The 18,441-nt window shown below is 39.1% G+C and overlaps 1 protein-coding gene across 1 annotated transcript in view; it reads right to left on the bottom strand.

Moving 5' to 3' along the window:
• LAMA2 (laminin subunit alpha 2) overlaps nucleotides 1–18,441 on the bottom strand; it is a 412,919-nt gene that overhangs the window by 98,614 nt on the left and 295,864 nt on the right. The window contains exons 29-33 of the mRNA XM_014942611.1: nucleotides 17,214–17,338; nucleotides 14,423–14,509; nucleotides 13,115–13,308; nucleotides 3,987–4,129; nucleotides 3,350–3,448 (exon numbers count right to left, since the gene is read on the bottom strand). Of these exons, the coding sequence (XP_014798097.1) occupies nucleotides 3,350–3,448; nucleotides 3,987–4,129; nucleotides 13,115–13,308; nucleotides 14,423–14,509; nucleotides 17,214–17,338 (648 nt within the window). The remainder of the gene's footprint in view (nucleotides 1–3,349; nucleotides 3,449–3,986; nucleotides 4,130–13,114; nucleotides 13,309–14,422; nucleotides 14,510–17,213; nucleotides 17,339–18,441) is intronic.

The following is an 18,441-nucleotide window of genomic DNA, read 5'->3' on the forward strand; positions in this document are numbered from 1 at the left end:
AGTTTTGATTACTTTTTCCACATTCAAGTTAATTCCAATTGGCCACTTTAGCCTCAGTATTTATGACTGAATGGCATGTACTACATTTTTGTGCACATTAATCTGTCGTTGAACAGTTTTCATTTCCTTTCAGTGACAGCCCTCCTTAGTACTTAAATCCTACTCAGCTCCACTGAAGGCTTTCTGTATTTTGCCTTAATTTGCTGTGCTAAAAAATAACCTTTTCCTTCATTATCTGGTCTACCTTTAACCCCATAAACCAAATTCAATGGCAAACATCCTTCACACCGTACCTAGCCATTCCAGGGCTAATTAAATGTTCCCATTTGTAAATAAAGCCCTACTCATTTCTATATATTCTGTTTACTACGATTCACCATTTCTATAAGGTCAGTCTACAGCATCTCCCAACAGCTTAAAAAGGCACAACAAACTGGTTCTGGGGGAGCAGTAAGGGTCAGGCAGGATGCAGAGCAAAGGTTTGGAATGAAACTTCAAGAAGTCTGGACACAAATGAGACTTTTTGGCATAAAGGAGACCCCTACCATGGGCATCTAGCAAAGGAAGCATCATCTGAGATCAGTGAACCTGCTTTGGTGATGTCCACAGCTTGTACTTAGTGATGAAGGTTCCATGGAGGACTTGTCCTACTGAGCAACTTAGACTATTAGTGACTTCTAGCAATTACAAACCCAATTTTTTATTGGTTTTGTTTGTGTGTTTAGTCTGAGGTCTTAATCGAGCCATAAGAAACTCCTTTGATAGCATCTGGAAGGGAGCCCTACAGGAACCTCTCCAGCTGCAGAGCACAGAAGGAGGAGGAAACACAGACCTCACTGTACAGAGGAAGTTCTTGGCTCTCCCTCCAAATACTTCCAGCTATTGCAAACCAAGTTGCCTCTGCTTACTACTTCCAGAAATTTTTGAGCTTAAGAAATTCAGTGGTAGGGGAGAAATGAAGAAATTTACAAAGTCAAAGGAATAATTTCAATCAAGAGGAGTGATTCTGATCCCTGTCTTTCTTGAAGGCTCTGAAAGTACCTAATTAGAAGGGCAGAAGAGGTTTTGACTAAAAGTAGTGAACTGAAAGAAGTGAAGAGTCTGGGGTCTGCTTCTGGTGGTAGATGTGAGAATGTGCATGCAAACATGTAATAATGTAATTAGTGAGAGAAAAATGTGAGGATCTTCTGTATAGGAGAGTGAAAGAAGGAGACAATATGATGGGGAACAAAAGACAAAGGAGTGCTGCACTGTTGTAAGGGATCACTGGCTGAAAAGAGACCACAGAAGCAAAAACTCCAAAGGTTTTGTAGCAACTAAATAATATTGTCTTCTACATTTCATCCTAAAATGAATAGATTTTTTTATTTCATGGAAATAGACTCCTCCCCAATCCTTATCAACCTTTTTCTTCAGCACTTCGGATTCACTTCGGATATTTCATGAGCCTGAAATCAGAGACAGGGAGAAACTCTGCTCCCTCTCCTTGTACCGTGTGTCCCCAGTGTTAGCCATTAAGTTGTTTTCAGCTGGATCTTGCCACCAGCTGCCAGTCCCCAAATTAAAAAACCCAATTGCAATGCCCTTTACAACTTTCTGTAAAGATAACTGGAAATCATAAGGCTACTTAATTGTTGCAACAACAGAAACCTGCAGGAAGGAAAGTGGTGATAATCTAAAATCACTGCTAAAATCACACCTTCTTCCTTCCAAGACGAGGCTACAGAAGGTCAGGATTTGCAACATTATTTTAGGTCATCTCTGTGGGGAATTAAAATTTATTTCAGTTTTGGTGGGGGCAGGAAGGGCAATTGGAAAAGTATACTAAAAAGAGCAAGTATGTGAAGTTAAAAAAAAAAATTGTCTCAGCCTAAGATTGACAAATCTTAATAAAAGAAATATAGTCTGCCCTGCTTGTAGGGATTTCATGAGTTAAAAATCCACCTAGACTTAAAACTACTGTAGTTATTTCTGGCAGAGAAATAAAAGATCAAACACAAGTGAAAAAGCAAGCTTTTTTTTTAACTTAGAATGAGATTATGTGCTGTACAGAGGTACCTGTACACACACACAGATGCAAACACACTACAGATGCTTTCTTACCCACCATCCACGATTTCATAGGTTTTTTCAACCTATGTTGAAATAAACTAGTTTCTGTGAGAATTTGAATTCTGGAAGCCCTTCAGCCAGGATGCTAAAGCTGCATGGGGTTTAGGTAAATTGTCTCAGGTGTGTATTCATCAGTACAGTGATCCATGTCTTTCTCATTTGCAGATTTCAATGCAGGGGAGCACAACTCATGAATGTGACTTTTCTTAGTCCTTCATATTAATATATTTTGGACAGCTTTTTTTTTTTTTTTCTTTGTCGCTGATCCATTTTCCTATTTTTTCTCCACTAGGTGGCACAATTTATATTATTTTCTTAGACACTGTCTTTTACTGACCAAGGTCTACATTGAAATAAAACTTTCCTAATAAAAAGAGTAAATAGCACATCGATTGAAACCCAGAAGACTCTCTCTACTCCCATAAATGAAATATAGAGCACATATATTTAAATAAACTCACACACCTTGTTCATATATTTGATTTCTTCTTTAAATATTATCACCATTTCAGTTACTTCATTCATTGACTCTTAATAAGAACTTGTTATTTGTTAAACTGGGACTTCTATTTCTAAACCCAAATTTAAAATGCCTTTAAAATAAGTGAATCAAGTTAGGCTACCATTTGCTCTACAGCTCCTGGAGAAACAAGCCAGGACAAGAGATAACCCAAAATGGAAAATTAAACTTTTCCAGGCTACTTCTATTGTAACAGGCAATCTTAAAAGAGAAACGGGCTGAGAACTGCCTTGAGACAGTCAGACTCAGGAGATTTGAAAGGTAATTTGATGAGATGATGTTGCAGTTCAGTTTCTGAAAGCCTGAGCCAGTCAAACAAAACCTCCAGACAGGTGAGACACTGGGTGGGAATTCCATGGCTTTGTTGCCATTAGGTTTGTAACACAAACTACAGCTGAAGCCATGGGAAAGCCCAGAAATGCTGTATCAAGAGCTCTCTTTCCTTTAGCGGCAGCTTTTCCGGATAAGCTCATTCTTGGGTGCTCTGTAGGAGTATTATGAAGTTTTCTGACATTATTATAAAGTTTTGCAGAAAATATATCTCAATGTCTTGGCCCGCAAAAAGAGGTTGTTAGAGGACTCGCTGCCATTTCAAACGCAGACTGAGAAGTATCTTATAATTCATCTATTCGCTCATGTTTAATTCATATTCAGAAGATTTCTGTCATTATGCAGCCTTAACCAAACCCACAGACCCCAATGTGATCACAGACTTACTCTTGTCAGTAGTTCATCCATTTCTGTCACCAGGGTATCCAGATTTTCCTGTGCCAGCTCAAGAAGCCTCTCTGGTGCTCGCTGAGGTGAAAGCAAATGCTGTTGGGGAAGAGAGGAGAGAGGCTGAAAATCTGTATTTAATGGATCTCAGGGCTTCCAAATATTGTAGAGAAGAAGCATCAAAAATTTCCTTTTCATTACAGCATGCAACTGCCTTTTGTCATTGACTCTTGTGTCATACCCATCCAACATGTTTTTCTCAGGAATCTTGACAGCTTTACATAGTTTAGTGGAGAACTTGGAAGTACGATGGGAAAACACAGTATATAAAATATATAACTGCTTTATGGACCGCCAGCACGAATGCTATTTTATTTGTATGCAAGCACTGTTTCTGTGCCTGCAGTGTAATTCCTTTCATATACGTACACAAATTACTGCTCTGAGATTTGCTTATTAAAATAACTCAAAATTAATAACTGTAATAACTATTTATCAACCACAGCAAGTTTGAAGTAATTAAATCTCGACTTTTTTTTTCCTTCCCTGAACCTGCTCAGGGCTGTAGGTTTGAACAGATTCAAGCACAGTTGTCCTGAAGCCCTGTTATTTATCTCTGTGAATACCACAAACATACCTTTAATTCCTGCGTGGTGTTCTCAAACCCATACAATATTTTATAGGGAGCAGGCAGTGGCCCACTGAGGTTAACGCTCAGGATCATCTGGTTTAACCGATCCAGGTCGTTGAGGAGGAGTCCTGTGCATTCATCATCACAAGCTGGGGGAAGAATGGCAAAAACTTATTTATTCCTGCCACATGTTAAAGACCTATGTTTGAGTTAGAAATTTTATGGCACACTTACAATTCTGTGAGAGGTAACACTAATTTCAGGTAATTTACCCCAAAAGCATAGCGGGAGAAAAGATGGAAACAACAGCTAAGGAACAGGAAAGGAGCTGGTAATGGGACAGTTTAATATAAAACATGAAAAGGAAAATTAGGAGGCTCATCACACAAAAAGAGGAAATAATTAACATTGTCCATTATGGACTAGGCAATATAAAATCCTAAAGCAGACAAGCAATTTGGATGAAGTCTGGGAAAAGCAGACAGGTAATTTGGAAAATCTAAGGAGCACTTTAAGAAGTATAACATGGTTGTGGATTTGAAAACAAGAAAAAACTAAAGAAATCTTAAAATTTACATACTTTATAGCCATATAACAGCATGGCCAAGCATGCTAAATTTGTAAAGCAGACAGCAGAAAGAGGCCAGGTAAAAATACTGATCGTTTTCTTTTAAGAAATGCTTTTCCCTACCTCCTTCCACTAACCAGCCTATGAGCTTTTCATGAACGTCTCCTTTCTTGCAAATACTCCTTAGCATGAAAAAGACTGGTGTGTGCTGCACACATCGAAAGGAGTTTGTGTTCTCCTCCCTCTTGCTTTCTATTAACTCTCACAAGAAATTCTCATAACCTCAAAGTCCTGTGTCATTTATGCTGCAGGCAGGATAATTCTTTGTCCTTAAGAAGAGAGTTGGGGGAATATTCCCCCACGTAAAGATGCTACCCAGGGCTGGCAAACCTCAACAGCACCTCGGGAGATGGAGCAAACTGTGAAACAAGGAATCCACTGGTGATATTAAGAGACATGGAGGGTTGTACTTAAAGTTTTTACAAGTAGGTAACTGTTTATTTCAGCAACACTCCTAGGCAGCTCAATGGCTAAAAAAACACTAAACATTTATGTTTCTGTAGTAAAAGAGAAGTAATTTTCAACAATTACACTTTTTTCCTGAAATCTGTTCTTCATGTAGATTAAATCTTTTCTCTTTAAAGTTTTTTCACAGTTATCTAAATGTTGTACTTATTGTGTGGGTTGGCTGTTCCATACAGCAAGGAGCTGAGTCAAACAGAGAGAAGAATGAATACTAGTTTAATACACCATGAAACCCATGAGATGACTGAAAAGGATAAGACAGATGCTGGATTCGTGCAGTAAGAAGTGGGTGCAGAGAGCTAGATACTGTTATTTTAAGTCTTCCTTTTGCATTTTCATTGCTTCCATTTGCAGACTCTTCCTCCTGTTTCACAGTATTTCGTTACATAAACTGAACTGCACTGGAACTTCTCTGCATTTGTTAACTGTAGGCATGGCATACTCCAATTTATGTTTCTACATGAAACATTAAAAAAAAAAAAAAAAAAAAAGCTTATTACCAGCCCAGCTCTTGTTATCTCTGCGCTTGCTTTTGGAAAGCTGGGAGAATTAAAGGAAAATCATGTTTTACAGTCAATTGAATGTTTTATAGAAAAAACACCTGTTCTGTAACTGGTCAAGAAGGTCAGGAGACCTGATAATCATTTGGCAGGATGCAAATAAGTGATCTTGGACTTGAAAAGAGTTGGGTTTTATTGTTTGTTTTTGTTGGTTGTTTAGTTTTTTCCTCTGATACATTATTTCACTAATGAAACAACCTAAAATCTATTCACCCTCAAAATTGTCAGAGCGGTTGTTAATAAAACACTAAAAATTTCCTATGTGTTAAACTTCATTCACACCAATAAGAAAAAAAAAAATGAACAGCTTATGAAGTGATGAAGTATTTTCAGTGAGTAAACAATTGACAAGAGAACAGTCAGTACAAATTAACAGCTTTTGCACAGTAATCAGGTTGAAAAGAGGAACTACATCAAGTGAGGACCGGAGCAGAGTAGATGAGACAGGTATAAGCTACTCCAACACTCAGTCTGAAATGTACTGTAGAAATGGGAAATATTTCAAGAGCATGATTGTATTTTGCAAGAATAAATACTTCCATGTCTATCTACAAAACTGTCAGGATAAATTTGTGTCTAATATTAACAAATGCAGCACTAAATTCAGATCATTACAGCAGTGCAGGCATGTAAGAGGCAAATCATGCAGTCAATATTCCAACAGTCCAGCAAGCAATTAAAGCAAATTACTGCGTTTTCCATTTTCACCACACCTTCCCATGCACAAAAAGTCCTCTAAGGATTTTGACTTACCTCTTGTGAGAAGTATCTCCAAAGTATGCATGCCAAAGAAACTTTTTTTAAAAAAATTATTGCTCAAGTAATAAAAGACACTAGAAGCTTATGGGCATCTAACCACTCATTCCATCTTACAAAGAGAAGATATTGCACAAGTAAAGGAACAAAATATCTGAGCCATAATGTGTTCCTCCCATTGAGTGATCACCCAACAAAATTTTTGCTTTAATACATATATCACTGTTAATATTTAGAAGATTGTTTATGACTAGGGAATTCTGGTCTGAGGGCAACCATGCAGTCTCTGATATGAGGAGGTATCCTCTGATAGTCAGTGACTCTTCAGTATTAGTTTTCTGTTGCTGTTTTTTATTGTTCCACAATAAAGTGTTGAACTAATGTTGGATTCATTAGTCTGTTGGCTGTTAGCCCATTTTCCCAATTTTGGCACTGGTTTCACACCAAATAATAAACAAGCCATTCTCTGCCCCTCAAACCAGAACCCCCCCCCAGGGAGCTGAAAGCTTTAGCTTCCTTGCCATTGCTGCTGATTTCAGGGAGTTAATCCAAAATCTGGGAAAATTCAAATCCAGACCAGGATCTGAAATATCAACTCAGGTTTATTTCTGATTATCATTATTTAGAAAGCCTCATTGGCTGGTTCTGATATGTACCAGTACCAGTTAGGATCATAACAGTGCTTGAGTTGGGTGAAAGAGATTGCTCAACAGGAGTTTCTGCATCATTAAAGGGAAAACAACTGGCAGCTTCTAGGCCAAGAAGGGGTGCCCAGCCCTTTCTGAGCTCAGAGGTCACCTTAATTCTTAAAGATGTGCTATAAGGGCTTATAACTTATGTTAAACCCAGAACACAGCAAAAGATGGTACAAGGCTTCACAGATCTGGTGTTACACGCAGCATCTTTCTCTTCAGCTCACTGCAAAGGGCTGTGCTAAGAAGTTCCCAGCTCCTGCTGAATTAAGGACCATGTAGGAGCTTGGAGATGCTTCTTTTCACAGATTCTTTAAGATCTGCCTCTGACAGAACAGCATCTCTGCTTAGTTCTGAATTTGAAAAAGATCTGCCTCTGACAGAGACAGCATCTCTGCTTAGTTCTGAATTTGAAAGGGCTGAGATCATGGAGCTACTCCCTATTTTAGAAGGTAAACCTTGGTTCTGTCAGGCCCAGCGGCCAGGAGGTCCCTTGTTCTCCTGGGTGCAGAACTGAGTGGCAACTGGGAAAAACTCCCTCTCATTGCAAGCATCAGTCTAGTTACACCACAACATTTGAGTGTCTAAGACCTGGTATTAAAGGAATCTGGTTATATAATTTTCTCCTTCTACCAATATTGAATATTTAAATTCATAAAGATGTAGGTTTCTTGACTGCCACATGGCTGAAGGTCCATTTTTTTCCACAAGACTGAGTTAAAGAAAAATTCCTAACAACAAAATATCTGTTTGATCTCTCTATGTCCTGACTGACAGGGAACAGGAAGCAATCTTGTTTGGCAGAACCACATCAACTGCTTTATGTTTAGGTTTTCGCTTGACCCCAAGGAACATTTGTGACTGGGACCTAATACAAGAAGATACATTTGATGAAAGGTTTTGCAGTTTGTGTTGCAACAGAGCTCAAAATATCGAAGCCAAATTTTTTTTGAAGTCTCCACTGTAATTATGGCTGGTGCCCTGAAAGCATTCAGAAGGTGAATGCTTGCCAGATGTTTAACAACAAAGCCTTCAAGTTCTCACCAGGGTGACTTTCCTCCCTAAACACCGCACAGGAGCAGGCACAGTCACTGCTCTAACAGCTTGGCAATCTAGGGCTCTTTATTTTATCTACTACAAACTCTACAACTGAAGCTGAATGTCACAAGGTATAACAAAAAACACACAAGAGAATTAATAAATAAGAAAATGCACCATTGCTACGTGCTTGATCCAAAACCCCTTGTAGCTCCTTCTTTCCCCTTCACCTTGCGAAGGTCGAAGCTCTTTGGGAAGGATGAGGAGAGAGCAACAGATGCTTTGGCTTGTTTACAGATTTCTGGGATGTACATGTAAAAAACTAATCAAGCAAATAGTAATGGCTGGAAATAAAAAATATACACAAAAACCGAACCAAAACAAAACCCCCCAAAATATACACAAAAAATATAGAGTGGTGCTTACAGACCAGTCAGCAGTTACCAGCTGACAACTCTCAGCAAAATAAAACATTGAGATATATCTGTTACAGTAAAAATGAGTGATGCATAAGGGAGCATCAATCATTTAGAGGACAATCCATTTGTAGTTACAAATAAAAATAAGAATCTGTAAGCATTAGAGAAGATTTGGGAGAAATTTTGTCATGTTTGACAGCATACAAGGATGTTGGCAGCATTATAAAAATTAGTTTGCAATCGTTACTAATTTTCTTATCGGCTACTGACTTTCAAAACAGAAGGGAAAGTCAGCCTAAAAACTGGATTGTTCAAGACCAAAAATTACAAGGAAGTCTTCATCAGCAGATTATTACAAGTATCTGTACATAATGATCTTGATGGTCACTTCAGTTGGGGAAACAATCCAGGTATTAACCCTACTAATGCAAAAAGTTGAGAATTTTTATGATGTGTAGTAGACCATTCAGACTCTTCCATTACTTATTAAAAAAAAAGAAAAAAGATCTACTTTTTCAGTATCATTCTCCATTCCCCAATGGCATCCTAGAGAAAACCACACTGCTCTGTTCCAGGAATATAATGGGAAGTGAAGTCTGTCTGTGCCACTCACCTGTAATTATCTCTCCATTGTTATTTAGCAGTAAACAAATTCTTTCCCTTTGTACTGTGGCTTTTAAAAATATATTCTCTTTCCATTCTACCTGTAACTTTCTAAAATATAACTGTTATAACAGAGCACTGCAAAATGGCATGCACTAAGCAACTGAAAAATGACAGGTTATGAAAAATAAAAAAACCCAACAGTAAGAACGTGCTAAAAGAGACTTTCAGCTATATCAGAAATAGATGGCTTCAATGGACATGCACGCTCCTCCAGATCCTCCTCTGTCTTTTCACTGCTAATTTGCAGTCGAAAATGTTTAGAGCATTTATGATAAGGGATATGTTAAAATGTAAATGTTATATTTAAACAATAATACATTTGCAATATTGTGGCTAAAATAATTGGAGTTAAATATGTCATACTGTGTGGCAACCTTTTACAGAATTTGCCAAGAAGTCATTATTCAGGTGGTTACTCCTTGCTAAAAATTAAAAATCCATTTTTACTTTCCTAAATATTAACTATAATGCACTAACGCTGGACAGCTTAATCACACCATCTTTTATATTACTTACAACTACATTATTTTTTTTTTCAGACATGGGTCATTGTATTTGCATGCATTTCCTTTAAGCCAGACCATTTTACCACCCAACTGGGAGTTCTTTACATTTCTGAGAGGTACAATGCGAATGCAGTGTTTGAAATGGAGCTCTGTAAATGAGCAAAGGTGAAAGAAGGTGAAAACCATGAACACAGCTCACGTGAAATACTGAATGCCAACAGGATTCTGCAGATGGCATCCATTTTCTGTACATTAGAAGTATTTAATCACTATTATTATTAATATTAAAGTTTCATTACTGCGGGAGCTAGTCAGAAGGGAATTTACTGAGTATTTTGGAAGGGTTCGATACATGAATGTAAAAATATATTGTACACAGGACCAAATTCTCTGCTGCATTCTCACCAAATTCTCTAATCCCAACTCTGACAAATGTTTGGGGACCGAGGAAGGAAAGCTGCAGTCTTTACCCAAAAGGTGTTTCTAAGGGTTCTTTGGCAGCACAATGACTATTAAAGCACCTCAGGGGCTGCAGCCATGAATCCCTACCAAAAGAAACCAGTGCTAGCCACGGGCAAGTTCCCACCCAGTCTGTGCTTGCCACACTCCTTTGTCTGCCACAGCCGCTGTGTCCACCACGGGCTGCAAATGGAAAGTGTTTATTGGTCAGGCTGGGGTTCTACCAGGTCATGGGCATTGTCCTCCATTAGTCAAGGTGGGTTTGGAGTAAGACAGGGATTGAGGAATTGAGCAAATAGGCATAAAGTGTCTACTGAGATATTTAATTGCAATTTATGACATGAATATTACTGATGTGGCATCCTGTGATAGGGGAGACCTATCTGATTGGGGCCAGACTTTTTTCAGGGGTGCCCAGTGACAGGACAAGAGGGAACAGGCAGAAACCTGAACAAAGAAAGTTCCACCTAAAGATGAGGAGGAACAACTTCTTTCCTGTGAGGGTGGCAGAGCCCTGGAAGAGGCTGCCCAGAGAGGTGGTGGAGTCTCCTTCTCTGGAGACATTCCAAACCCACCTGGACATGTTCTTGTGCAACCTGCTCTGGGTGGACCTGCTCTGGCAGGGGGTTGGACTGGATGATCTCCAGAGGTCCCTTCCAACCCCATAGCATTCTGTGAGTCTGTGACCTAATGTACGTCCCGTCTGTTCCTACAGGTGACTCCTATTTTTATGACCAAAGGAAATAAATATTTTCATTTGATTTCTCACTTGAAGCAATTACATGAAATGTCCACATGCACAGGACTGTTTTTATGCTGAAAATTCATTGTCTAGTTAAAGTAAAAATGCTGCTACAGGTTGTGTAGGTACATTTCAACACCGACACGTGAATATGTTGCAGTTAAACCTGAGACTATAGCGAACCACATCTTTCAAAGCAAAAAGGTGGAAAATTTGATTTGCCTGCACGCAGCTTTTCCCATTCACAGTGAGGATTTTAAACCTTATTATCCACACAATGAAATAATCTGATTAAAAAATTGGAAAACCATTACAAATGAAAACCTGCACTTAAGCTGTTTTGTACAAAGAAACTCTGCCATCCTGGATATCCAAAAGAATTTTCAGGATTTTGGTAAGGAAAATGACTAGTAAAAAGCACACTAAGCCGTGCCTGAGACTGAAAACAACAGCTAGTACTGGAAATAATGTAACAGGTTTTCAGGATGTTGAAAAATTAAGTCATTTTCATTTAGATGCCACTCTGGAAAACACAGCCCTTATTTTAAAAAATTGTAGCTGTAACGTTTATGGGCTTCCAACCCAGAGCATTCTATGAACCAATGACATATTATTAGTAATAGAGAAATAGAAGTATTTATGTCTATATTGCCAGTAATATCTCTATTCATTCTCAAAGAAGAGTCGTACCTGGGAATTGGGAGTAATGCAAAAGCACTGAACTCAACAGTCATATTTAGAAGCCCAGTTCTGTTGATCCTGATCACTCCAACAACCAACCACAACCATTATGTTGACTGAAACAATGTTCTGCCCTGTTTAGACCCTGACCCTACAGGCCCACTCTCTTCCTCTTTAACCACTTGAAGAAGCCTCACATCTTCATTCTTGACTGACGCGATACATCCAATCATTTTTAGCACTTCTTCAGTATCCTTATTTTTCCAATTGGCTTTGAAAATGTTTGCAATTTGTTTGAGCTTTACTCGCTGATTTTAATATCAGAGAGCTGTATGCCTCTGGGTATTGAGGTAAAGACTTAATGCATTTTTGAAAATAAAAAGAAAAGCCTTTTTTTGGTATCTATTTGCCTCACATAGGAGAGAAAATAAATTAAGAAGCTACAATTAAAGTCCTATAACAGATAAAAATCAGTTAAAACACTAAAACCAGTTCATTGTACCCTGCCAATATATTCAAAGATGCACAGATTAAGAAAGCTACAATTAAAGTCCTATAAAAGATAAAAATCACTTAAATACTAAAACCAGTTCATTGTACCTTGCCAATATATTCAAAGATGCACAGATTAAGAAATATTGTATAGTGTGGACTTACTGGATCCCTATCTGCACTCTTTAAAATGAGCAATGATGGTCTTGAGAGGAAAAAAAAAGAAAGGACCACAGTAAAATTAGTTCCTACTCAGCTGAGAGAGATGGAGGAGAGGAAAATGCCTTATTTCAGCCAGGATTTACTAAGTGTTCTAGAATGGTTTCGCTGCCTGATTTTTTTTGGTAAGACATAAGCATACAGTATCACAGGAAATGGGACTGCAGGCTTGAAACAAACACTATCCGATATAACAGAAAAAAATTCCAAACAATAATAAAAGACAAGACACTTGGTATATATGAAAACTTAAGATAGGTCAAAGATAACAGGAGTATAAAATGTAACTTGGTGGTTTAGGCTGTTATTTGTCTATTTTAAATAAAGGAAGTTCCTTGTTCTTGGATATATTGTACTGTCATTCCTTATGTCTTTTAAGGTTCACTGGGTAGTTGTTGAACCAAGATGACCAAGCAAACCTTGGTAAAACCTCTCTGAGTGACTCATGGCATTGAGCATTCCAATTGCTGGTTAAACATTCAGGACAACACTAAAAAAATTCACTAAGAACAAATATTGTCACAACAGCAGTGACAACCTTTAGCAAAACTACAGACTTCAAATACCCACAAAAAGAAACCCTTGAAAGCTTTGTTGTCAATTTTCAGTGAGCATATTAAAAAGTATTGAGAGTTTTTCTAACATCTCAGGGATTGTGAAAAAAAATGGACCAGAATGTCTAAGTAGTAAGAAACCTGGCAACTATTTTCAAAGAGACCCACACAACTGACTGATGCACAAAGCAGGGTTGAGTTTCTGAAACGTGACAGAGACAAGCAAAAATTCTCCAAAATTCCATTAGTATACGTACAGATGCAGTTCATGCCATCACGCGCATGCCGATGTTCACAGCCAGCACACTTCCACCCTGTGAATCCGGGCTTGCAAGTGCACTCTCCAGTGAGAGGGTGACAGGGGACAGGCAGGGAACCGTATGGATCACACTCACATTCCTGGCAGGAGCCTCCTGGAATCTGTGGGTTTCCCGTGTAGCCAGGAGAACATCTAGACACAGCAAATACAAAACCAAGTTTGGCCAACTGAGATGCATAGACATGAGACTACCGTGAACACTTGGCAAGACAGTAAACAAAATGTACATGAACATTCTTTCATGGAAGGAATTCTTTTTCAGGAACAAATTTTTTACTATGAGGGTGGTGAGACACTGGAAGAGGTTGCCCAGGGAAGTTGTGGCTGCCCCATCCCTGGAGGGGTTCAAGGCCAGGCTGGATGGGGCCTTGAGCAACCTGCTCTAGTGGGAGGTGTCCCTGCCCATGGCAGGGGGTTGGAACTTGATGATCTTTGAGGTCCCTTCCAACCCTAAACATTCTATGATTCTATGATTAAAAAAAAAAAACTTTGATGCTTTATCACTCAATAAGCATTTGTAGAGGGAGAAATGTTGTGAACTGTCCAACAAAGTGATCACAACTTTTAACCAGGACGTGGAATAGTCTGGATGAAAGGAGTATTCAAAAGTGATTCCACATCCCTTCAGTTAAACTTCTATTATACCGTGACAAAAATGATTCTACATTAATTGTCTATAGGCCTTTTCTTCTCACTAGCCACTTGAGTTTTGCATTAGAAGTGAAATCTCACAGTAGACAGCTGCTAATTTTGATTAATCTTAATCCCATAACATCGCTACGGATGTGACAACAGCTGCTCTTGAGGTTACTAATTTGCAACTTGGTCATTAATATGTTTATATGTGTCTTTCACAGTCAGTGCCCATGAAACACAACAGTCACTAGAACAAAGGGTGTGAGTGACATCAAGACACACTATAAGATTGGTATCTAATTTTAGATAAATTTCATATTTTGCAGTTTAACTTCTGAGGCCCAGGGGAAAAAAACACCCACAAATCAGAAAGGACAACATCTGTGATATAAACAACACTGATTATCACTCTACAGTGGGTATACATAAAAATTGCCTGTTATGGCAGAGTTTTAACAACATATAAAGGGGAAATAAGTTATCTGAAGGCAGGTATTTATACGTTTGTAAATATAGTAAATATACATTTGTAGCATCAAAGGACATCTCTCCCCTTCATGTCTTGTTCGCCTTTCATTGTCCCTCTTTCCTCCTCTTCCACTCATCCTACCTTTCACAGTACTGGCCTTCATATCCAGGTGGGCACGCCGTACACCGGTAACCACCAGGGCCTTCAGCAACACAAGAAGGGCTAAAACTAAAAGAAAAGCAAATAAAGAACTTTTTCCACTCCATTGCATCATGTCACTCTACTCAGCTGGGCGGAAAGGGCCCACTGTAAGCTCCACCTTTTCTTGTCTGTTTATAAACACCTGTTTATAAAGGAGATCCCTCCTTTCTATTAAGAATTTTGTGATTATGATTTAATTTTAGTTCAAACAAAAGGAGATAAACTGGGAAGAGTTTACTCAAAGGTAAGACAAAAAGGGAGAAAGGAACCAAAGTCATAGGCATGAGGAATCCTCCAAAAAGGCAGCGACAGATGATCTTCTTAAGGACACACTGAAGAGAAAAAAAACCCTAAAAGCAACCTTCTTCATGATCAGAGAGGCGTTGTATTATAATCAAGGAAGACACTAGATTATTTTTACTAAACTGATGAATAACTAGTGATTGCAGTGTGAACTCTGGGAACCAGGCAATGTAGCACGTTGCTGGAATATTAGTGCATTAAGCACCCGCACAGACAGTTAAATCAAACAGAAAGGGTAGTTAAGGGAAAAAAATTACAACTAAATAATAAAATGGTGCAATACTGTCAAACTCTTTCAGGTCTTTGTGTGGAAGAAGAGGTCAGCCCAGAGCTCCCTCTGAGTACAGTACAGTCAGCATCCTCCTCTGACTTGCTTATAATGCACTAAGTCAATAGTGCTTGAATGAGTATATAAAATAACACCTTTGCAAAAAAAAGTAAACAAATTGATCTATTACTCACAAACTCATTATCCAACACATTTTCAACTCTATAAAAATAGATCCACACCCCCAGGAACAACTCATTCTCTCTGATCTTGTTTTTTTCCAGCTCATGATGTTTGGAGCTCACTGTCGATTGTAGAGGAGTATAACAAAAGTATTTAAAACCTGAGTGGAGTTTTGTAAAATTTCATAAATAATTGCACTTCCGAATTTACAAATATGTCAGTCATGACATAAGCTAATGAGATAGCTCATTAGCTATCTGCATTTCATACAGATTATGATTACTCAACTACCATACAATAGCTGCAGGTAGTTACATTTTTTTCCTTAAAGATTTCACTGAACTGCCCAACACACACAAATCCAAGGTGTGATCCAAGTCTTCTTCTCTGGAGATATTCCAAACCTGCCTGGACACCTTCCTGTCCAGCCTGCTCTGGGTGACCCTGCTCAGGCAGGGGGTTGGAGCAGATGATCTCCAAAGGTCCCTTCCAACATCTGCAATTTAACCCCTACAGTTTGAGTGGGCGCCCAGGACACACGGAGTACCTGGAGTCACACATTTCTCAACTGTAGAGTGTCAGTGACACCCACTTCATGTGTTTTACATTAATTTTTAGATAAGACACTGAAATGATTTCTGGAGCACAGGGTGGAGAAAGCCTGAATTCTTGGGGGGGGGAGGTGCCATAACCACCCAGGCGAAGAGACCTGCTCATTTTCTGGGCAACCAAGGGTTCTTAAGTCCCAGAAAAAAGAAAAAAAAAAGGACCAAATGATATTTTCAGCACTTCTCAGTGCCTGTTAGTAACAGGAAAAGTTTTTTTCCAGTATCTTTGCTGGTGTGCAAAGATGAGAAGCTTCGTCAATCTTTTTCTTTTCAACTTGAATGTCCTTTCCTGACACCAGTAGGTAGAACACATAATCAAGTTGTTACACAAAACATTCATGAAAAAGGGTCCAATTCAGAAAAACTTGCAGTTAAGGCCACATTATATCTTCCTGACATAAAAGGTATTTCTTTAAGTCCCTTTTATAATTGTTTTGGTTGTTTTCAGTTTGGTATTTGTGAGGTTTGGAAGTTTTCTTAAAAACACCGTGGATGAAAAGATGATGTGTTTAGCTACTGATGTTTTACAAAGGGGTTCCCTCCTTCAAAACAAACCTCAGACCACCCCAAAATGATAAAATGAAGAAGAAATAATAATAATAATAATAATAATAATAAACCCCAAACCTTTCTGAGATACACTGGCTGAAATACTAACGCATCCGAAAGGTCAAAGCACAGAAAAATGGTTTTAAGGAACAATTCCAACCTTTCAAGAGAACAATAATGAAACACAAACCTTTTCAGAGCAGCACTATGGTGTGATTCCAAATATCATTAAGAGTTTCTCAGCAAAACAACAAACAAATCTCAAGTGTTAAAGCATCATCTGTTGGGAACACATGCGGAGACATGGTGGCAAGGCTCATTAGCATAAAGCAACCAATAAAATTTACGCTGCAATAACTGTATTGCTTTTAAATTATTCTATCTTTCAGAAATTGCCTAAAACTCATGTAACATTAAATAAGGAATCAATAAATTCCACAGTGGAGCAAGAAAGGCACTGTAACACATTTATTCCAACATAATATATGAGCATAAGACTTTTTACAGCTCCCTCGTGGCTGCATTGTACTTGAGTTCTGCTCCAGCTTCATTTGTGAGAATACCTTTATAACACACATTCATTATCTGGTGAGTATTGCATTTTCTCGCACTTAATAATTTATTCATCACAAATTAGCAAGGGAGCAATTTCCGACTTTTAAAGGGAGATCAATTAGCAAAAAGTAGATGGAAAACTTTTTAGCGTGGCTCACGTGACGCAGCGTGTGGCTGTAGCCATCTGAGAAAGGACACAGCGAGGCCAACCCAAAGCTCCTGCTCGCTGGAAAGGGAATTCTGCATCAGGACTTTCCTTACTCACTTGTTGCTGGGGAGAGCCAGGGGACAAGCACAGGGCTGACAGTCATCCGGGGAGCCATGGACCACCCCATAATAGCCCAGGGCACATCTCTCGCAGTGGTGACCCGCCGTGTTGTGCTGACAGTTCTGGGGAGGAAGGAGGCAGAATGAAAGCTGTAGCTGATAATTACAAGAAAGCAGGTAACGTTTTGTTCCCAGCCTCCGGGAAGTCAAACTTATTGCAATTCAGAATTTCTCTCTCCCTGTGAATTTCTCTCACTTTAAGCATCGATCAAACGCCTGCTGAGTTATATATGGGTCTGCACGGAGAAAGAATGGAGGCCTGTAGGTAGCCAGATGTATCCTACAGAATTTCTTATCCCATTCATCCCTCCTTCCCTCTTTTGTTCCAGCTGCTGAAGCAGGAGAAATGATCGATTAAAATTCAATCTTACTGTATCAGGTCACACGTAGTGTTACCTATAGGAGCAGTGCTGTGTTTATTGCACGACATGTAGAATCATAGAATCACAGAATAGTTTGGATTAGAAAGGACCTTAAAGACCATCCAGTTCCAACCCCCTGCCCTGGGCAGGGACACCTCCCACCAGACCAGGTTGCTCCAAGCCCCATCCAACCTGCCCTTGAACCCCTCCAGGGATGGGGCAGCCACAGCTTCTCCGGGCAACCTGGGCCAGGCTCTCACCACCCTCACACCAAAGAAGTTCTTCCCAATATCTAATCTAAATCTCCCCTCCTTCTGTTTAAAACCCTTCCCCCTCGTCCCATCTCTCCCTCCCTGATCCAGAGTCCCTCCCCATCTCTCCTGGAGCCCCTTTAGGAACTGGAAGGGGCTCTAAGGTCTCCCCGGAGCCTTCTCTTCTCCAGGCTGAACCCCCCAACTCTCTCGGTCTGTCCTCACAGCAGAGGGGCTCCAGCCCTCAGAGCATCTTCATGGCCCCACATGGGACATTGCCTCTTTTGTTTGAGGATATTTAGTTTTTCTTTTTAAACAAGTTGTAATTCAGCGGCAATAAAGCACTGCTCTTTTGTTTGAGGATATTTAGTTTTTCTTTTTAAACAAATTGTAATTCAGCAACAATAAAGCACTGCATAGCCTATCTCTAGAAAATCAGAATGGAAAACTTTAAAGGTAGATGGTTTGATTTTTCTGACCTTCCCTTTAACTTTGAGACTTAACTATTTAAGCAAAATTGGACTAAAATATTGTCCTTTTTTTTTTTTTTTTG

Source organism: Calidris pugnax, unplaced genomic scaffold (genome assembly GCF_001431845.1).
Source record: "Calidris pugnax isolate Ruff unplaced genomic scaffold, ASM143184v1 scaffold86, whole genome shotgun sequence".
NCBI classification, from domain to species: domain Eukaryota; kingdom Metazoa; phylum Chordata; class Aves; order Charadriiformes; family Scolopacidae; genus Calidris; species Calidris pugnax.